Genomic DNA, 21,243 nt, shown 5'->3' with positions numbered 1-21,243 from the left:
TATTATGCAATGGTGACAGTCAATGGGTCTGGACTCCAGGTTGCTTTCATCTCCTGCAATTCGTTCTGTTGTCCCAAAACTTCCCAAGCCCTAGCAAACCAATTAGCTCCCTGTCCTGGTCCCTTGCACCCAATCCTGTCATTTCAATTAATTGGGCCAGGTACCACCATGCCCCAAATGGAGATAACCATAGTCTATGGGTGTTCAGAAGAGAACAAAGGATAGGAAGACTGAGGAAGCCCAAGATAAACGGCTCCCCAATTGTGCTTTAGTCAAAGGCATTTCTGAAATCATTGGATGGGGTGTTAATGTCACTTATCTCAAAGTATCATCATGAAAAAATACAAAGCTTCCATTGTGAATAGAGTGAAATATTTCCAACATTTCCTGGAGAATACACCAATTACTGACATGAACACACAGACACAAAGTGGGGGAGAGACTGGCGCCTGGGTGGCTCAGTGGGTTAAGCTGCTGCCTTCGGCTCAGGTCATGATCTCAGGGTCCTGGGATTGAGCCCCACATCGGGCTCTCTGCTCAGCAGGGAGCCTGCTTCCTCTTCTCTCTCTGCCTGCCTCTCTGCCTGCTTGTCCTCTCTCTCTGTCAAAACAAATAAAATCTTAAAAAAAAAAAAAAAAAAGTGGGGGAGAGACTAACCTGATGAACACACGTGAGCACACACACACACGCGAGCACATGCACACACGCACCCATGCACACACAACAAAAGCAGATGGCACAGAAGAGTGGATTTCATATATGTAGACCTACTCAGCAACCCACTGCTTTTATGGTTTCAATAGAAAGTATTAACACACACGCAGTTGTAGAGGAACACAGTCCACCGGCCAGTTAATTCATGGGCTCCCATGTTCCCATGATCAGAAGCTCAAATTCATTCTTACTGAACTGAAAAACCAGGTTTATTCTATGGAGGTGAAATGACTTTTTATCTAATTTTTCTAGCATGATCCTTTTTCGAAGTGGATTTTGAGGTTTTATTTGTTGACAATACCTATTTATTACAGAACTACAAGTAGGTAAAAGATTTTATATCCCATACTATCTTAAAATATTTATTTCCTCTTTTCTTTTACCTTAAGTTTCTTTGTATGACTCATCACCAAAGACTAGATTCAGTTTTTAAATGGCTTAGAAAACCAAAGATCAATCTCAGGAACATAATGGTCAGAGAAATGCAAAAATCATTAGTAAAATGTAAAAATCATTAATAAAATGGTTAAGTCATTTCGGATTATCTATCTGCAATTAAAACTGGCTGGGCCTGAATCTTTGAAAACACACTTATTTCTCCAAAAGCAGAAGTTTTTTTTCCTGGTTTTTGTACCTAGAGAACAAAATTAAATAGAAAAACTACAAAGTGGCATGGTCTGCTATTAAAAAAGCAGTAGAAAAATCACCTTTTTTTCATGTAGCTCATTACGAGAAACTAAAACTGAAGGGCATTTCCCTTCATTCATTTCTGCATTGGTGAGCAAGTCCAGAAATTAAAGATGAGGGCTCTGATCAGATTCTTGGCCAATCACTAAACTAGTACTGAATTCCATTACATGCCAATTTGCCATCTGCCCTATAATACCAATCACTGCCAAAAAGAGCTACTGCAAACACCGCCCCCTGACACAGCAGTGTTTTCAGACTATGTATCTGGACTGAGCATCCTGTGGTTCAGAGTATCTAAGCCATTTCTCTCCAAAGTGAACTACAGAGAGGCGGCACTGGATTATACAAATAGGAAGTAAGTGAAATGCCCTAGGAGCTACACTTAAAGAATTACACCCAAGGAAGTGTCGCCTACAGCTGGAACTTACTTAGAGGACAAGATTCTGGACTCTGAGCTGATGCTGTAATGGAGTTAAGACATTTAGAGAACTTCCGAGGAACTATTCCGTATATGGAGAGCCATGAATTGTTAGGGACAGGCGATGGACCATGATGGGCAGCTTTTTAAGATGGCCTCCAATGATTCCGGCCTGCTGGTGTTCCCACACTGTGCAAATTCCCTTTCTCAAGTGGATTGGACCTGGTATCACCCCCCTGCCCTCAGTTGCTACTCTGATGAAGCCAGCTGCCTCACGGAGAAGGCTTAGCAAGGAACTGAGGGAAGCCACCTGCCAATAGCCCACAGAAACCTAAACCCTACCAACAACCTCTCAAGCAAGTCTGGAAACAGACTGACCCTTAGACATGCCTTTCAAAGATGGCAGCTCTAGCCCACACCTGGCTTTTGGTATCTTGAGAGGCCCAGGGCTGTGGGACACAGCTAAGCTGGGCCTAAATTCCTGACCCACAAAAACTGAGATGATACATGTTGTTGTTTTAAGCCTCTAGATTTTGGAGCAATCCATTAATCAGTAAAACAAGTAACAGGTACTTACTACAGATCTTACCTGAAAAAACATCATGTCGTTGGCCTCATGTTATGTATTTCAAAGTTTTAACTAATTTGAAAAAGTTATTGTTCTCAATGGAAAATTTGAGGTCCTTCAAAATCTCAACAGTTTCTAAATTCCATAATATATTAAAAGATACTGCAAAAGCCTTCCCAAGTTAAACTCACTCACGTAAAAGTCAACCGAACACTAGAGGTATTTACCTTTGCCCCTTTATTTATCATAGGCCTACATTAGCATCGAGACTCTATTTCACAGAAAGAGTAAAACGTTTTTAAAAATCCAAGATAAGTGATATGGAGACACAAAGAACAACTCTACTCCCTTAAAACAAGAAATAAAAGAGAAACTCCTCTGGTTAGAGGCTTACAAGAATTTCCTTACCTTGAATGCACTGAAGTGTTCCATCCTCTGCTCTTATTGTGAAAGTCTCACCTGGATTAACTTGAACGAGAATGACCTGCAAAATAACACATTAATTTCAATTTAACACTAGAGCATCTGGGGCTTCTCTTCCACAGTTTTATTACCTGAATTTATGACCTAGACAGGACGTGTGTGGCACAGAACCCCGTATCAACACAAAACTTAGGATAGGTCTTAGACCTGGTTCAGAGTTGAAGGGGGTCAGTATACCCACTTGAATTAAGCTAAGTGAATTCTCCTGCGTTGGTTATGATGTTACGTACCTAAAATGCTCAACTTTTTTTTACTCTCACACAATTCCTTTTTTTCTTTCACTAATTTAGAAATGAGAAATCAAGAAGAAACAAGACCAGATACTATGCTTATAAGGGAAAAAAAGACACAGAGAAACGTGGCTCTGGGCAAACACTGCGGCACACATTCTTCCTAAGTGTCCATTACTGACTCGGGTTGTAGGAGTCCACTGTGTAATAAAGGCGGCAATTTGTAAGAAAAATGTTCAGAAAATAAAGTATCTGTATAAGTTCTGGAATTAGTAATAAACACTATAAAATAAATGAATAATAATATTATGAATAGGTCTCACTCAAATTTTTTAATCTGTTATCTAAATGTCAGTGAACATTAATATTTATTTTAAAAAGTTTATTTACTTATTTCAGAGAGAGAGAGTGCGCACACCAGAGAACCCAAGAGTGGGAGAGTGGCAGAGGGAGGGACCCTTTAGGCAGACTCCCCTGCTGAAGCGAAGAGCTCCACGGAGGGCTCAATCCCCAAGCCCTGAGATCAGGACCTGAGCCAAAAACCAAGAGTCAGACACTCAAATGACTGAACCACCCAAGCGCCCCTAATATTTAATCTAAGTAGGCAACTTTCAAGGCTAGACCATGCAGAGCAATGGCAAAGTATGTTGTTCCAAGAGCCTCAGTTTTAGATCTCATCTAGTTCTTTAAGTAACAAAAGGAAAAAAAAAAAATCACTGGATTTACATCTAAATACAAATCAAAGGACATAATCTAAGCTTAAAAACTGAGGTGAAGTATCACACCATGGGCAAGGTTAACACTACAAAAATAATGACTGTCAATTTCTGGAAACTGGACAGAGGTCAGTGTCACATTCATCTCAGGGTTCTCGGAGCAAGCCTTGTCCCTCCCTGCGTCGAAACCATCAGGCGTACCGTTCCCTGTCCTTCTTCATCTCTGCCTGTCACCCTCCTTACTCCTTCCCTGACCAGTGACTCACGCCTATTCATTCCTGTCAGCCTAAGAAGCGGCATCAGCTTTTCAGGACAGGACAGACCTCCCACCGTGTGTCGTAACACAGGTGTGTGTGCCCTCACACACATCTATACATCTGTACATCCCCTTCCTAGAACTGACAACTCCAGAGAGCTCCGCAATTATTCTAGGGCCTGTCTTTGCTTCTTTAATATTGACTCTGTAAGGACTTAAGGGCTCAAAACTGTACCCGGCCTAGAATAAGCACTTGATAACTATTTCTACTGAATGAATAATCAAAGTCATAAAAACACAAAGAAAACCAGTGCAAACAATATTTTAACTTAGAAATTGAGCTTTCATAATATTCAATTTAAAAAGTCAACTTTTTTTTTTTAAGTCAACGTTATTTACTTCATGTACCTAAATTTCTGTTCTGTAAATGTGTTTGAGATCAGAGCCGTTTCATCTTTAAAACCTAAACCTTTAATATCCATGTATTTTGTTTCTTCTAATAATTCACCACAGGAGACACTGTTAGGATATTAAAATTATTTAAATCAGGAAATGCATTAACTGGAGAAAACAAGATCATTCAGGAAAAAGCAGTCCCAGCTTCTCCCTGGTGCTTCTCATTACCTTGAATTATAACGGTGGTTTCAAGGCAATTTATTTTTCCTGTACAGTAACTGTGTCAATAATCTTTCAGTCTTAAGTATTCAAATTCTCACCAATGTAAACACACTGTGCCATTTTAAGAACTCAAAAGGAAATCCCTTCAGATCTCTACAGAGTGATTAAAACATTTCAATTGCTTTCTTGAAACTGAGCTTTTAAAGGCATTCCTAACATGAAAATAGTTTCAATTTAACTTTATTCGTACATAGACATAGAACATAACTTGACTATAACGGAATTTTTAAAAACACTCCAATAAAGAAAATTATCCATGTCTTTTTAAAAGTCCTTAGACCAATTCCAACATTACTGGAATAGAGCAGAAATCAGTTCTTGTGTTGAAACCTCTAGGGGTAAGACCTATAATACAGGCCTGTAGAATTAATTAGTTAGGAAAAAAAAAAAATCAAAGGACACCAAGACTATGCCCCAGATACTCTGTGACAATCCCAAATTCATGTACTCTGTCCTCCACCGCTCTCATAATTGTCAGACAATGTGTCCTGAATGCAGGTCCTGAAAGTACAATTTACCAGTATTATGGAAAGTCCCAGGCAGGAAAAGGGATTTCTGAACTGGGGTACGCTCCACATTCTGTCACATTACCTGTTCCTCACATGACATGAAAAGTGTCTGTAATGGTTCCTTAGCAGTCCCTGACACCAGGCCACCATTCAAAGCCTGCAAAAGCCATTTATGATAACCCCTCTCTGCTTATGGAGGCCGATTCCTGACCCCCACCCTGTTTCTTCAGGGGGAAAGGTGATAGGTAAAGAGCTTTTATGCATCCTACTAAAATACCTCTCTTCAAATGTTTCGTTCCTGTAATTTTCCTGGCTGCTGGGTTGCTATGGCAACCAGATTATAATCTGCCAAGTTACCTCAGAAACCAGGCAAATCTCCTGCGTCCCAATATCAATTTTTCTTAGTAAGAGCAAAAGTCATTATTTGAGCAACCCACATTCATCCTGGCACCGAATCATTTTAAAAGAAAGCATTTTATTACACTGAGGTCCACTCCACCTTGTTGTTTTCACTGTCAATAAAGGAGAGATAAAAAATAAAGTTTTGACACACACCAGTCCAGGGATCTCATCCCTGACAACAGACATGAATGAGAGGGCAGAAGCGCGCCTTCCATCACCCAGCCCTGAGGCACATGAGTTACGCCCTGGCAGGCTCCCTGGTGTTTAACCTTTCCTATGACAGCAGCCTGCCCCTCTCTCTCTCTCTTGCCCTCTCTGCCCCTACTCTGTCTCCCTCCCTCCTTTCTCTCTCTGGCCACAAGGCAGACATAACTGTTACAAGTTCTCACAAATGCAGAATGTAAAACATCCTATCACTGTACAAACCTCATTTTTTTTGTCCACTCACTAAGCATTTCCTGCGTTTCCAAAGTCAGTATTAAAACAATTCAAGCCGCATTCTGTGTCTCATCAGAGGAAAAGAGATTTTAACCCCTGATAGATTCTTCTCCTCTAGAGAAACCAAAATAGAACCGTGTTAATCAAATCATAAAAGCATATTCAGGCTACGCTTGCTTCATCAGGTCAGTTTCACATCTGTTCCAGCTACATGAACCAAGTAGCCCAAAATAATCAGAGGCAAGTTTGTCAAAAATTAGTGACAAGTAAGTACCCATTCTTCCAAAATCTTAATAAAACAAGTAGTAGAATTGATATCATTTAACAAAAACCTTAAACAGCATCGTTAGAAAGCTCTGCCCAACAAGACTACCAAAACAGGTGTCAATAGATCTTTCCTTAAAGGTATAAATCCAACACAGTTTGTTACCCAGTAGAGGAGGAAAAGGAAAGCTACTACTGCAATTTAAATTGTGGGTGGCTGATTAACCAGATCAATGGTATCGAAGATCATTCCTGGAGGCAAATTCCTAATTTACATCTCAAAAAGATCCCCAGCCCCCTTACCAAACCAGCTCCTGCCCCATATGTGCCCATCACAGAAGCTTCTGCTGGGAGGACAGTATTGACCAACCAAAGATAGAATGTTACATTTGCAGTTTTCCTGTAAGTTAAATCCAATAGCCAGACACTCAAGATACAAACCTTGCCAGGAGAGGGGACCCTGTTCCATTCCAGAAGCTTCTTCCACTTGCCACACTCTGTGAGGTTTGTCTTACTCTTAACTATGTTATGTATAAATGAACACTTCTCACTTGTAGTCAGCATGTATGATTACCCAACACGTATCTTTAGGGAGAAATAATGATACAACCTAAAAGCTGCAGAAGAGTTCCCCCTAAGAAAGGATTCTGTCAAGAATAGGTAGTAACTTCTTTTTGAAGATTTTATTTATTTATTTGAGAGAGAGAGAGAGCAAGCGCGGGACGGGGTGGGCGGGGGGGGGGAGGCGGGGCAGAGGGAGACAGAGAGGGAGAAGCAGGCTCCCCCATAAACGTGACTCGGGCTTAATCCCACGATGCTGGGATCATAACCTAGAGCCGAAGGAAGACACTTAATGACTGAGCCACCCAGGTGCCCCAAGAATATCTAGTAACTCTTAAAAAGGGACTTCTGATTATATGAGAGGAACAACTACACTTTTTTTCTGGATACACACACACACACACACATATGCACACACTCCAGATTCCCAAACTCCACGGAAATCCTGACTAGCTCCACCCAGGCCCTGGAAGGCCCAAACTATCCATCAATACACAACTTTGAGAACCTGGACCAGAGTCCAGACCTGGTCTCCAGCAAACTGAAAAGTGAGCATCATATGTTTTCTCCCTTTGCTCCAAATCAGGAAAAGGGAGAAGATGGGCTGCAAATAACCAGCAATTATCTGGTGGTGATAATACACCAAAATTAAAATATGACAGGTAAAATAGAAAGGTACTAGAAGATGATGAGAAAGTACTGATTGTTTTATCCGCTCACCTGTCCTAGTGAAGCCTGACTCCAAAGCTGGCAGGAAAAACACACACAAGACCAGGAAGCCCGAAGAAGTACTTACTCACTGGGTCAAGGCACAGGAACACAAATGGTACTGAAGCTGTTGCTTGGTCTCTAACACTGGTAGGACAAAACAGTCTTGTTTTGTTTCTTCCTGGACTTTAGGACTCGTTCAGTTTATTTTCTTCTTTTCTAAAGATTTAACACCTAACGTGAGGCTGGAACTCACAACCCTGAGATCGAGTCCCCCCCTCCACCAACTGAGCCAGCCGGACACCCTCAGACCTGTTCAGTTTAAAGCAAGGAGCGAGAAGATACCAATGCTTCCAAATTTTTAGTACTCTTGATGTCTACAAAGAATGGAAGGTTCAAAAGTTGTCGCCCTAAACAGACTATTACTTATCTCTAAAATTAGCTCAGAATGATGTGGGCTACTTTATCAACTCCTTTTAACAGCTCTTTTTCTACAAGGATTTCTACACAGCTACTGTTAAACCCCTGTGGTCTGCCAGGTAGGTACTATTAACCAGATTATATAGATGGGGAACTGAGGCTTAAAAAGAGGGTAAGTGACTCGTGTAAAGTCACAAAACTACAAAATGACTGAGTTAGCCCTGGAATCCAGCCCCACCTGACTAAAATGCAGGCTCTTCTATTACACAAATAGCCTCTCTGATAGGCATGGGCTTCACAAAGTCAATTCTTCGTGAACATACTTTAAAAAACAGTTACAAGGAGAGAAGAACTCACTTCACCGGGTCAAGGGCAGGTCTCCAAGACGGGCTCTAAGGACGAGATGTGTTCTGGGAAACCCAAGCCCACTCCCTATGCCAGGGCCCATAACTCCCAATATGACAGTTGGGTGGTAAGGGAAACCTCAACTAACAACAATGGCTTTTATACTGAGTCAGGTTTATTCTCATCAAGTCCTTATCACGTCCTTGAACTCCCCTGGATTCCTAAGACGTACCATGGAGTGAATCACGGGCTATCACAATCACCAGATGCCACTTCTCATGCCCCAACAGTAGACATAAGAAAAGTAAAAGAGGACTCCTGGGACAATGGCAGCTATAGCTGCTGCGCTTCCCAAAGCCAGCTATGATTAACAAAAAGATAGGAATGGATTAATAAGTAACCAAGGGAAAAGAAATCAGATAAACCAGTGAGGACATTTTTATGCACTGAAATTATGCCAGTGCCTGCTGAAACTCTATATACATTCAGAAGAGTTCCAAAAGCCCATTTCATGAGAGTCCTCAGAAGAATGACTATGATATCTCTATTAATTTAGCCAATATCAAGAGTGACAAGAATGGGTCAGGCATTCCTCCAGGCACTGGGAATAGAGCCTTGGAGAATACAAAGTTCTGCTCACCTCAGGCTGACAAACAGAACTTAGGCAGGATGAAGAGGAGTAGAGAGGGGGTAGAGTTTAAAAAGAAAGAAAACATTTATAGATAGTGCTAAGGGCTATAAAGAGAATACAATGGCAGCTTGTAAGAAATCATACATTTCTACTCTAATTGTACACTGCCCTGAATAAAGAGATTCTATTACAAAAAGGGCTGCTGTTTAAGAATAAAAATATAGCCTTAACTTAAATGGAAAAAATGCGAAATGTAATATAGATGGCCAAAACTAGGTTAAAAGCCTCTTTTAAGAGAGCCACAAATGCCAGAGTCTAAGATTTCAACTACAGGACTTCCAAGATAAAAACCAAGAATATAAAAGACCAAAATTCTATGCAAGCTTAAGTATAGTTTCCCCAGCTAAAGTAACAGGCACCAAATACCCTTGGTGCATTTGAAGCACCACGTTTACTTAAATAATTTTAATTGTATTAAATACATTCTGCTCATAGCTCTCAGGGCCAACACTAGAACTCTTCTTCCTTTAGTTGACAATTAGGCTCACTGGAAATAAAATTTGGTTCTTGTCAACACCACTTCAGGGTTAATCCTTGTGAAAAATGTCTACCAGGTTAAGACACAACCCCCATCTCCCCCTCAATTCCATCAACGCACCCCACGTCCATAGGCTGGGCTCTGGCCACACTAACAGGGAAGGTGCAGTTCAGGCTACTTTCCACATAGCCAGGCCCACCCCGCATGTGCATGGCACATGACAGTCTCCCACCATTCAGGTCCAGCCTCCTCCTGTCTACTTTCGATTGGCTGAGAAAGTGTAATCCCATTCCAGACGATGTGCTACTTCCTGTCGCGCCCCTCTGGTAAGCTATGCACTGAACTTATCAGAATCTCTATCATCAGAATCTCAAGCCCAGATCAGGGAAGAAACATTCAACTGCCTATATTCCCAATATTCTAATATTTCTTAGACCGGTTTCAACATTGGCCATGTCATTCATTTTACACTATTCTTCCCTCCCCAAAGAAATAATCAAGAAATAATATAGCTATGAAGAAATGTTCTCATCCTTATAACTGACAGGGAACCAGGTCCCACTATTTAATCATTCACTATTCTAGAGCTGACTTTTCTCTATTACTATACTTTTTCAATTGCTTGAAATTAACGCTACTATTGCTTGCTAGCATATGAACACTAACATCCAATCAGAAGTGAATACAAATAGGTCAGACGCTAGGGTCTAGGAAATGTTACTGCACCTCCATAATCTAGAACCTTCGGTGCTGGTAAGGACCAGTGACCAATCTCTAAGAAAAAATGTGGCCTCTAAAGAAAGAGTATTAAAAAAAAAAAAGTTGTTGCTGCTTTTTATGGAATCTGCATTTTATCATCTCCAAAACACCACTACCACCACCACCCAACAAAACCACACAGCCAATTCTCACTTCTGACCAGATTTCAGTTTGAGAAACATTCTGGCTTTCCTTAAAAGCTCACCTCCCAACTCATTTGCATCCCAGTGTCCGTTCGGCTTCCCTGGATTCAGGCAACCGGAGTGACTTTGGAATCCATTCACATAAGTTCTGAAATCTAAGCCCTTTACATCTACAAAATGGTTTGAATTACTTAGAAACGCGTCTAATTAAGATTATCCTAATGGAAGTCAGCAATAGAAAGTAATAAAATAATACCACAGTATGTGGAAATTTCCTACCAACTGCTCAGAACTCCAGAAGACCCTTTTCTGATCCATCAGCTGCCTTCTCAAAGCACACAGCAAGAATTAAACTTGGCCAGATTCTCTAAGAAGCATCAGGCATTTGCCTCTTTTAAACACTTAAGCAAGGAGCTTGGGAGGTTATCCCCCATACATTCCAGGAAAACAGAATTATACAGCTGGATACTCTAAGACCATTTAAAAGTTTAGAGAAACTGTCCAGATCTGACGTTTCAAGAGCAACAGACTGAAAAACGCTCTTCAAAAAATGTAATGCTTTCAGATTTTCCTTTCTAGATCTTGGTACCAGAGCTCTGTAAGCAACTGCTGGAAAGCTTGGCGCGCATCTGTACTCTCAGACCCCAGATGATGAGATTCCTGGGCGCACACACCTACCGATTTGTACAAATGAACAGATTATTCCAATTCTTCTCTCATTTTGCACCAAGTCCAAATTCAAGACTGACACACTCGTCTCTGCAGACAACGAAGGAAAAATGTGACAAAGATTTTCCGGCCAGCCCCTCCCCTCCTCCTCAGCTGCCCAGGGCACACACAAGCGCACAGCGACTCTCTGCACGGCTCTAATCCGCAGGCCCGTTTATGCGCCATGACATCAGTGCAGTATAATGAGCCAAGTTTAAACTCCATCTGGGACAAATAACGTCCAGGCACACTGTGACTTCTTTTGTTTATATACACTGACTAAATATGTCTTGGTGGTAAATGAACTAACTCTTAAGATTTATTTCCCAAGGCCTCCAAAACAATATTCTGCACCCCTGAAGCAACTCCCGGCCTCCAGTTCTCTTTCCAAGGCTATGCGTAAGTGATTTTTAACAGAACACATGATTTTGAAACATATAATTAACATCTTGAGGAGAGACAAAGTCCAAACAGCCCTTCATCAATCTCAAACAAAGAAAAGAGGAACTGGCTAGCGAATGGGTGTGGTATCATGGCTCAGGGTACAAACCCTGCAGGCCACTTAACTCTGTATTTCCCCCCACCACCCCAAGAAGAAGCTAGCAGAGGTGAGAGATTTTAGAAATGCTCCCGTAGCCAAGTGGCCATTTTCTTTCTCTTTTAAGGATAAACTTAGGGTGTTTTTTTCTTGTCATTCTGGCATTACTTAAAAGACATAATTATAAATTCAGCATGAAAAACAAACAAGCTAATAGGTTCAAGTCTTACAATAAGTTTTTAGATTTCTTCAGACACAAAAACTGTGCCTCTGGGGTGATGTAATTTTTGAATGAAAATGAAAGGCGGGGTTTGGGAGGACAGGAAGGCTAACCAAAAGGTCATCTCCTAGCTCCAGGGGACAGGGAACCCAGGCTACTCTGTCTGGGTCCAAAGCCGCGGACCCCAGCGGGAACCACTCCCCCAGCAGCTAATCTCTCAGGGAAAGAACCACTGGCCTACGGAAAGGGAGGAGCTCTAGTGAAACAGACCTCAGATGACCTCACTCCCAACTCCTCCTTCCAACTCAACTCTTGCCTCCAAACCTCAGATACCACCACCACCAGCACCAACAGCACGAGCACCTGGTTGGCAATTTTCAGAAGCTGCAGATCCAAAATGATGACTATCACCTTCCAGAACCAATGCGAAGATCGCGGAACAGGAAGAGTCTTCTCAATGAACTTTCATAATTTACTATCTGGCAAAACCCAGTCCCCAAAATCTCTCCCAACTGTTTTACCTGAACGAGACAATGAGCCATGCCCAACCCAAGCAACCCTACCCTTCTGGGAAGATTCTAAATGGACTCAAATCCCAGTCCTGTGATTTGCCAGCTGGAAGTACTTAACCCTTCTCGCCTCCGGTTCCGTCTGTAAAAATGATCACCACCTTATGGGGTGTATGATTACTGGATGAAATGATGTATATAAGTGCTTAGCACCATTCCCAACACCTCATAAGCCCTCAAACAGTTATTATTCACTCCCTCCACCACAGAGGGAACAAAGAAATCAAAATATCAAATAAAAGCCATTCTTTCCACCAACTCAACTTAATGCCCACAAATAACCACTCTAAAAGCGGAGACCAAAAGCCTTCTGGCGATCAGCAAGCTTACAGAGTAACATTTAGGTCTGAGGTAAATGCCAAAAACTCAGACATTTGGAATTCTTTCAATGTCAAACATCTGACCTTTAATGAATCTTCTACTTTGTTACGACCCTGAAATCTCTGGAAGAGGCAAACCTTACAGAATTTTTTATCCTTGATGTTAGAATAAGGGTTAGGAAATGAGCCGCTGCCTCCCTCCGAAGAAACAGCACACACCTGGTGTGAGGCCTATCTTCAAGTCTCCTTAAGGGAGGCTCTTTAAAGTTCTAAGGCCCCTTGAAGAAACATGACGTGCAGGGGACATCGATAAAAAAATGGGAAAACTCTTCAGTGCCTGACCCTCAGAAAACCACCTGATAAACAAGAAAATGGAGACTCTTAAAAGGATAATGTCCTCTATCACCCAAATGCACCCTCCATGGACCACCCCAGTCTTTAAAACAGGTACTATTCACAAAGTGCATGTAAGCCCAAGGTCTGATTTCCCATCACAACCTCTAAAAAAAAAAAAAAAAATGGATGCTATTCCTTCATAATTCATATTATATTCCTGTTTTATATATTACTTTTATTTTCCATCATGACTAAAACCACCCAATTATAAATAGACTTTTTTTTCAGGATGCTTTTTATATGGACTTTTCGCAAGGCAATGAGAAGACAGGCCTGAAACAGACCCATTCTGACAATACAAAACAAAAATTAAAAATGGCAAAGTCAGAAAAGATGTATGAGGTGCACGACTCTGGCCAATTCAGCTACCAAACCACATCACCAACTAAAGCACACGCTTCAGGGTGTCAATGTTTCCTTATCACATGAATTAAACGATCCAATACAAAGACCGAAGAAACTTCTATCTGAAGTAATAATACGTTTCAGTCAGTGATGCATTTTTTTTAAACTACTTAGAAAACATATAGACATTTTAACAACACCTCTTAAAAATTAAGTCATGTAACATAAACGGGTAACAAGCACAAGCCCTTTCTCTCGAAATCTCAGATTTGGCTCACATGATTTAATTTCCATTTCTTGGAAATAATAGGAATGGAACTTTGATGACTTTCTAGCTGACCTGCCCCCAAAGCTAGACCAGTCTACTCCAGTTCCATGCTAACTGCCCAGTTATTTGCAAAGCAGAAATCCCCAGCCAGGTAATTTTCTAAATGCAAGCTGTCCATTTTATCCAAATAAATGCACACCTACTCTACCCCAAGGAGTAAGGAATAAGCAATAAAGAGTGAATCTAGGAGAGGCAGGGCCAAATATTCTAATTAATGATCATGCTAAACACACCTGCTGCCCATAAAACACAGTCCCTCTCAGCAATGATCTGATCTAATGGTATCCTATTAAGGAAAAAGGCCCAGGGCTGAGAGGCAACACCGATCTCCACGTCAGAATGAACACTAAAGGGGCACACACATGACTTCTTCTTTTTTTTTCTGAAGGCCCATATAGCTTAGCTTCAATTTATTCTAAAGGTAGGGGTAGCTGAAAAATTACTAAGAGGCACCTGGTTCTGACCAATCCCAATTTAAATGGGGAAATAAATGCAGTCTGAAGGCAGCTAAACCTGGAATTATCTCCATACATGGGGGTATATAGCTCAGTGGTAGGGCATCTGACTGCAGAATTATCTCCACATAATACTGCGTGGCTTCAGCAGCTGGCTCCTCCGCCTGCGGTTTATTTTTCACATAAGGCTTTGGAACTTAAAGATTCATGGTACTAATTTTATGCTGCTTGCTCACTATTGTCTTGTTTGGAACGGAACATATATCATTTCTATATGATCCTATTTTTAAAATCAATCATTTGAAGAAAAGAAAAGAAAAGTCTGCCAACATGAAAACAGTTATATGCAAACATATGTCTTAACACATGTAGATGGAGAACTATTCCATCTCTTCTTCCTCCGTGTATCTATGTATTATTTTTACCACACTATGAGATACAGCCATGGCTGTCGAATCACATTGAACATGACAAGTACACATTACCAAAAGGAAACAGACATGAGAGGCCAGAAAGCCAACATATTTAACCTTATCCAAAGAGAAAGTTAACACAGAAATGGTACGGAATGCCTCTTCGAGGTAATACCAGAAGAGTCTGCTTTTTAAAAAATTCTATTTCAATAAGCACTCAAAGAAGTCTCAATTCTTGGAGCCTCTGAAACAAGATGATAAACGCAAGTATTTGCATCGCTGCCCTTGGAATGCCTATAGCTTGCATCTGTGTTTACTGTCCCTAAGTAGTCTGTAAACAGTAAAACAAGGGTGCCTTCTGCTTACTGAGTGCTCAGTGTAGCTCTGATCGGGGGCTCAGACTCTGCTCACTAAAAAGGAGAGGCCAAAAAAAGACAACGCATGGGTCCTAACTTGTAAGACATGTTAACTGAAACCCTCCCACTAAGCCCGATGAACTAGACCCCATGCCAGTTCATTTCACAAGTCATGAGGGAAAAAAACTAAGAGGCTTGGGGAGCCTGGGTGGCTCAGTGAGTTAAAGCCTCTGCCTTCGGCTCAGGTCATGATCCTAGGGTCCTGGGATTGAGCCCCACATCAATCGGGCACTCTGCTCCGTGGGGAGTCTGCTCTCTCCTCTCTCTCTGCCTGCCTCTCTGCCTGCTTATGATCTCGGTCTGTCAAATAAATAAATAAATCTTAAAAAATAAAAAAACTAAGAGGCTTAAAATCACTTCCTAAGTATGACACACAAACAACTGTGCCTGAAAAATCAAGCACTTTTGCTCTGTTTGAAACACAGATTTGAAGCACACAATACAATCTCAAAGGCAAAAAATGTTAATTTCCAGGTTCCAACCTCGGACAAGCACAGACAGCAGGCAATGCAGAAATGGAGTGAAGGGGACAGAGTGGGGACTGAGTGGGGACTGAGAAGGACAGTCCCCAGCTGGAGCAGGCAGCTGCCACTATCTGCCAAGTGGGAAGACCAGTCCAATGTTATCGTAGAAAGATCCAGAATTTTATATAAATCTTCCAATTTTTAAGTTCTGGCACCTAATTATTGTTTTTTACTAATTACATCAATTATAAAGAGTGGGGAGGAGGGGAGGGCCCATCTGACAAATACAACCAGTGGTCAGTTTTCGAGCCTTGGTTCGGAAGAATTCGATTTGTTCATTTCATTCATCCATCAACCATTCCGAAGGACCGACCGGATGCTACCTCCAACGCCAGGCATCGCATGAAGAGGAGACACGGTTCCTGTTACCGAGTTTACAGGGCAACAGCCAAACACTACAGTAAGCTGAAAACAAGCACGATGTCAGAACCACTGCAGAGTTTCAAACTGCCATTCTCTGGCAGTGCAACTTTGCCACGCCGGTGTTTTTCCTTAATCCTCTCCTTTTTTGAAGGCGGCTCCATTTCTACCACTTGAAGGCTACAGACTGCAGTTTGACTCTTGTTATTACTGGCTTTGGCTAATTAAATTCTGAAGTGTCTCTCAACCCAGACAGCTCAGAGCTGTCATAATTACACGTCGTATGGGGTAATTATTGTGGGTGCCACATATAACAACACCCTCTGATAATACGGCATCAACATTTTCCTTTACGAGACCGAGATTACACAGAGGCTATGACTTTCCAGAAGCCTTTGTAGTGAGCGGAATTGGCAGACGGAAGACAGGACCGTAAAAATCAGACCACAGACCTGGATAAAACTCACACCTTTTTAAAGCAGGCCCTCAGAAGCAGGGGGGCTGCCTGTGCTTCTGGAAAGTAGCTCAGGGCTGGGGAGGGGGTTGGTGCTCACGGTCAGCATCACTGTGGGATCACTAATGCTGAGGAACAGACAGCAAGAAGTGGACAGCCATACTGGATGCATCAGAGGACCAAAAAGTCTCAGTAACAAAGACACGGACTAGCCACAGCTGCAGAGAAGAGATGGCAGAATGTGCAGATATGGTTGGCTTGGGTCCCACTGACATAAGCTCTCCATGGAGTACACCAGCCCTACAGAGCAGTGTCCCCACATGGAACAGAAAGAGACGACAGGACGTGCAAAGCTGAGTAACAGTCCTAGACTTCACTTCAATTGAGTTTTCCTAGCTCCGTCTGTTTTCCTGCCTGCCTCATCCACTCCCTGATCCCACCCCTCCTCGGTGCTCCCAGGGCAAGGGAATCTTCTGCAATCCAAGCACTTCTCCTGTGGTCCTACATGTGTGTAAATACATGCAGACCATTCTATTTTGGTGGACCACGCTTTGCTCCCCAACCTGATTGGTCATTCCTTCAGGGCAATAACAGGGTCTAATTCATCTTTGTGTTGCCAGGAGACATTCGACAAACACTTATTGAAAGGAACAAATATATTACTCAGTACAAGTTCAGTTGTAAATCCTGCCCTCTTGCTCCTCCTTTCGATCCCAATCTCGAGGAAAAGGAGATGACAGCATCCGGACACCTGAGGCCTTCGTAAGAGTGAGTGGTGGACGGAACACGGACAGCAGTCTGCGGTGACCGTTTTCTTTCAACACCTACACAAGCTGTCCTCTCCTCATACATCTGGATGCTGAAGAGTCTGCCCAAAGACCAAGCTTCCCCATGCTGAGTTCCCCAAAACAACGCTTGACCAACCTAACTCTTTCCATTTTCAACCCAAGCCCCAGCCTCTAAATAGGATCCTGTCATAAAAGGCGCTGTTATATAATGTGGCTCAGCAGTAAGAGCTACAGCCTCTATTTTAACTGCTCTCATTTGAGTATCTTTCTTCCTTCCAAGCAAAGTCCCCAAGAACTGCTCATTCATTCGCCTACGCTATACTGACTGTGGACTGCTTTCTGAGTCTCCCTGACACAGTGGCAATCGGGATATTTACAGAGTAAACCTGTGTGGCGAGAGGACCTGAACTACTAAATGCAAGGAGGGAGCCATCAAGGAAAAAGTTATTAAGACATCAAGCAAAACAGAAAAGGTCACCGGAGGAGAAGCACATCTGATGTAAGAGACACGCCGATGACGAGCACTGTTGGAACGTGGAACATTTTAATATGTTTAATGTGCCGTCTGGAAATGTGTACTCTAAAGAATGCTCCAGGAAATCATCACTGGCTATGTGCTCCTTCTAGGGGAAACAAAGGCTTCGGCAAAGAAGAAACAAAAGAGGGAAGAGACGGGCTCCAGATAAAATGACAGGCTGCATGCTGATTGAAAGGCAAAGACAAAGTCAAGAGACCTGTGGACACGGATGAGGTATCTCAACCTTCCGTCTTTCAGGGCAAGCCCACGTGTGCCCATGTCATCCGAAGCCACTGGGAGAATCGAGTTTTTTATTTACATTAAGGACATCCACTTCCCGAAGAAGAGGCAATACGAATACTCATTAGCCATTTATATCCTACAAGCTTAAAAGGAAAAAAAACAAAAACAAAAAAAACATAAGAAATATGACAAAGGGAACATTTGCTAGTTGCCCTGTGAGAACAGAAGGACAAAGAGGCATCTAAATCTATCCCCACACTCACTGACCCCCCTAATGAACATATACAGAAGATAGAAAAAGACATACATACTAACCTCCTATAGGTTCTAAGTATCACAGATTAAGTTAGCAAATCAGTACAGTCTGTGTTAACACCTCTGTTCTTAACCTTACGTTTTCCTTATTTAAACATGGGTGAGTGCCGTAATTCTTCTTCAGAGATTATTAAAGTACTAAACCACCAACAGAGGAGTGCCTGGATGGCTTGGTCGGTTAACTGTCCGACTCGTGATTTCAGCTCGGGTCATGATCTTGGGGTTGTGGGATTGAGCCCTGCATCAGGATCCCTGCTCACTGGGGTCTATTTGAGTTTCTCTCCCTCTGACCCTCCCTGACACTTGTGTGCTCACGCTCTTTCTCTCTCTCAAATAACTTATCTTTTTAAAAAAGAGAAAAAAGAAAACAAAATACTAAGCCAATAGAAAAAGCTGGAAATTGGTGATGCTTACACTTTAACGCTTCAAACTAGCGGTTACATTTCTAAACCTCTAAAACCAAAGACAGTTAAATTTATATATCATAGGTTCTGGAAATGTAGGCACCAATATTCTGATTACTGATGGGCATTTGCCATAATTTATATATGGCCATACACAAAAACTCATGTCAGGAAACCTGACAAGAATAGTATGTCATGGGACATATTTAGGGAAGCAAACTTAACTTAGCTACACTGATCTATTTAGAGGCAGAAGAAATTATAGTGAGAGGAACAGGGATACTTTATTTAGAAAACAGTGGTTCAAAATAAAACTGTTCTATTTCACTCCTAGGTAGAAATCCAGGAGAAATGAAGACTTACATGCACATAAAAATTTGCACACAGATGTTCACGACAGCATTATTCATAATAGCCAAGGAGTGAAAAGGACCCAAATGCCCATCAACTGATGAATGAAGAAATAAAACGTAATATACTCATGTGCTGGAGTAATACTTGCCAGTGAACAAGGTAGAACATACTGACACATGCTATGACAAACCTCTGAAAGACGCCAGAAGCAAAAGACCACATGTGCACATTTTCATTTATACAAAATGTCCAGAATGGGCAAATTACTTACAGAGAAAGGAAGGAGATTAGCGGTTGCCTAGGAATATGGGAAGAAAGGACTGGGAAATGACCACACCAGGGTTTCTTTTTATCATGAGGAGAAGGTTCTAAAATTGTGGCCATGCTTGCACAATCCTGTGACTATAGCAAATTCCACTGTGTACCTTAAAAAAGTGAATTACAGGGCGTGTGAATGATAGGTCAAAAAAGCTGTTCAACAAGCAGAAACTGTTAGGTTGCTTCTGTCCACACTGTGTGTTTACTCCTGTTCTTGTTCATTCAGTTCATAATATATTTTTTAAAATCTTCATTCGTGACAAGGAGGGCTTTTCATTTTAAGGGAAGAATCATCCTTTTCCTGCTTCCTCTATAAAATGACAAACCAACGTTTCCAAACTTAACATGACTCTGCATAACGAGAATTAACAGTGTCTCATTTAGAAAACCAGAACAGAGCGGGCTATCTCGGCAAGAACACACACTAACGGAATCCAGAAACCATCATGACAAAACTCAGGAGGCCTGTGGGAACTGGGGAGCTTTCTCATAACTGCGGTGGTTCTTTTGCAAATACGGAAATGTTTACAATGTGCTCTGCACAGCTGCAAAGTATTAAGAATGCTGTAAACACATACAAGGTAAGCTTCGCCATATTTGCTTCTAACACGAAGGTAGAGGCACAGCCCTGTGGCCGGTGGGTAGCTCTTCCTGACAGTCTCATTTGGGAGGTGGCTCAAATGCTGCCCTCCCCACCCTTCAAATGTCACCCCCAAGGGTCTGCCAGATAGCGTCCACCATGCCATCGTTGAAGTCAACCCTGGGTCTCCAGAAGGTCCTGGTTGAGACGAAAAGGTAATGCCTCAGAGGGACGGCACAGGGAAGCATCAGAAAACACTAGCAGAGCTTCCCACACTGACAGTGCTCTCACAAACATGCTGGGCGTTTCTAAAACCCAGCCCGCTTCCTGCAACAAGCATGGCCAGCACCAGCCCCACAAAGGGACACAGCACCAGAAAGGCAAAGATTCTCTTTACGCCCAGGGAAAAGTGGCATTATGAGAGGAAGCACAGTGGCTGTACTGGGCAGATGAAGCAGATTTTCTGCAAAATGTCTAAAACTACAAAGAAGACTGTGCTAGGCTTGAATGTATCGAGCACAACTGCAGAGCTAAGAGAAGGCTGGCTATTAAGGGACACAAGCAGGGGGCGCTGGCTGGATCAGTCGGTAGAGCATGTTACTCTTGATCTCGAGGTTGTAAGTTCGAGCCCTGTGCTGGGTTTCGAGATCAGTTCAAAATAAAAATAAAAAAGAGATGCAAGCCTTGTGAACTGGGAGGAGATGGAAGAGAAAGGACCAAGAGATCCAATTCTAAACTTTGTATTTTGTTATATTATGAAGACAATAAAATCTCTAGGTTATGCTCAGAAAAATTTTTAAAAATTAGAAAAAAAAAAACCATAAAACATTAATAGAGATCGTATTCTCTGGTGTGTCCCATGTCCTGATCCTTTGACACAGCTCTCCTGAGCATCACACCAAACAGGCTCTTTAGGAGCAAGAGGCAATTACCAACAGGTGTCTAAGGCAAGCACCCAACACTCATGCAGTCCCAGACTTTTGGATCCTGACCTTTGGTCCTTGTTCTTTTTGCTGACCTCCTCTCTCCTTACCTCCTCTCTGGTATTTTTCCATTGATTTTGGTTCTGCTTGCTCCTGAGGTCTGTCTTCACCTTGTGCCTTAGCCCAGGTTTCACACACAGGCCCTGAAGATTCTACTCTAACTAGGCCAAAGCTAAATGTTACGGCCCAAAGGAAAGAGCAGAGGCTTCAGGAAAGGAGGGAGA

At 42.1% G+C, this 21,243-nt stretch overlaps 1 protein-coding gene across 2 annotated transcripts in view; it reads right to left on the bottom strand.

Moving 5' to 3' along the window:
• The window catches only part of FNDC3B (fibronectin type III domain containing 3B), a 342,975-nt gene that overhangs the window by 243,660 nt on the left and 78,072 nt on the right, over window positions 1–21,243 (bottom strand). For both annotated transcript variants that reach the window (XM_082688730.1, XM_082688731.1), the window contains exon 3: window positions 2,799–2,874. In XM_082688730.1, the coding sequence (XP_082544856.1) occupies window positions 2,799–2,874 (76 nt within the window). The remainder of the gene's footprint in view (window positions 1–2,798; window positions 2,875–21,243) is intronic.

Source organism: Mustela nivalis (genome assembly GCF_964662115.1).
Source record: "Mustela nivalis genome assembly, chromosome: 1".
Taxonomy (NCBI): domain Eukaryota; kingdom Metazoa; phylum Chordata; class Mammalia; order Carnivora; family Mustelidae; genus Mustela; species Mustela nivalis.
This window is presented reverse-complemented; position numbering and strand designations above follow the sequence as displayed.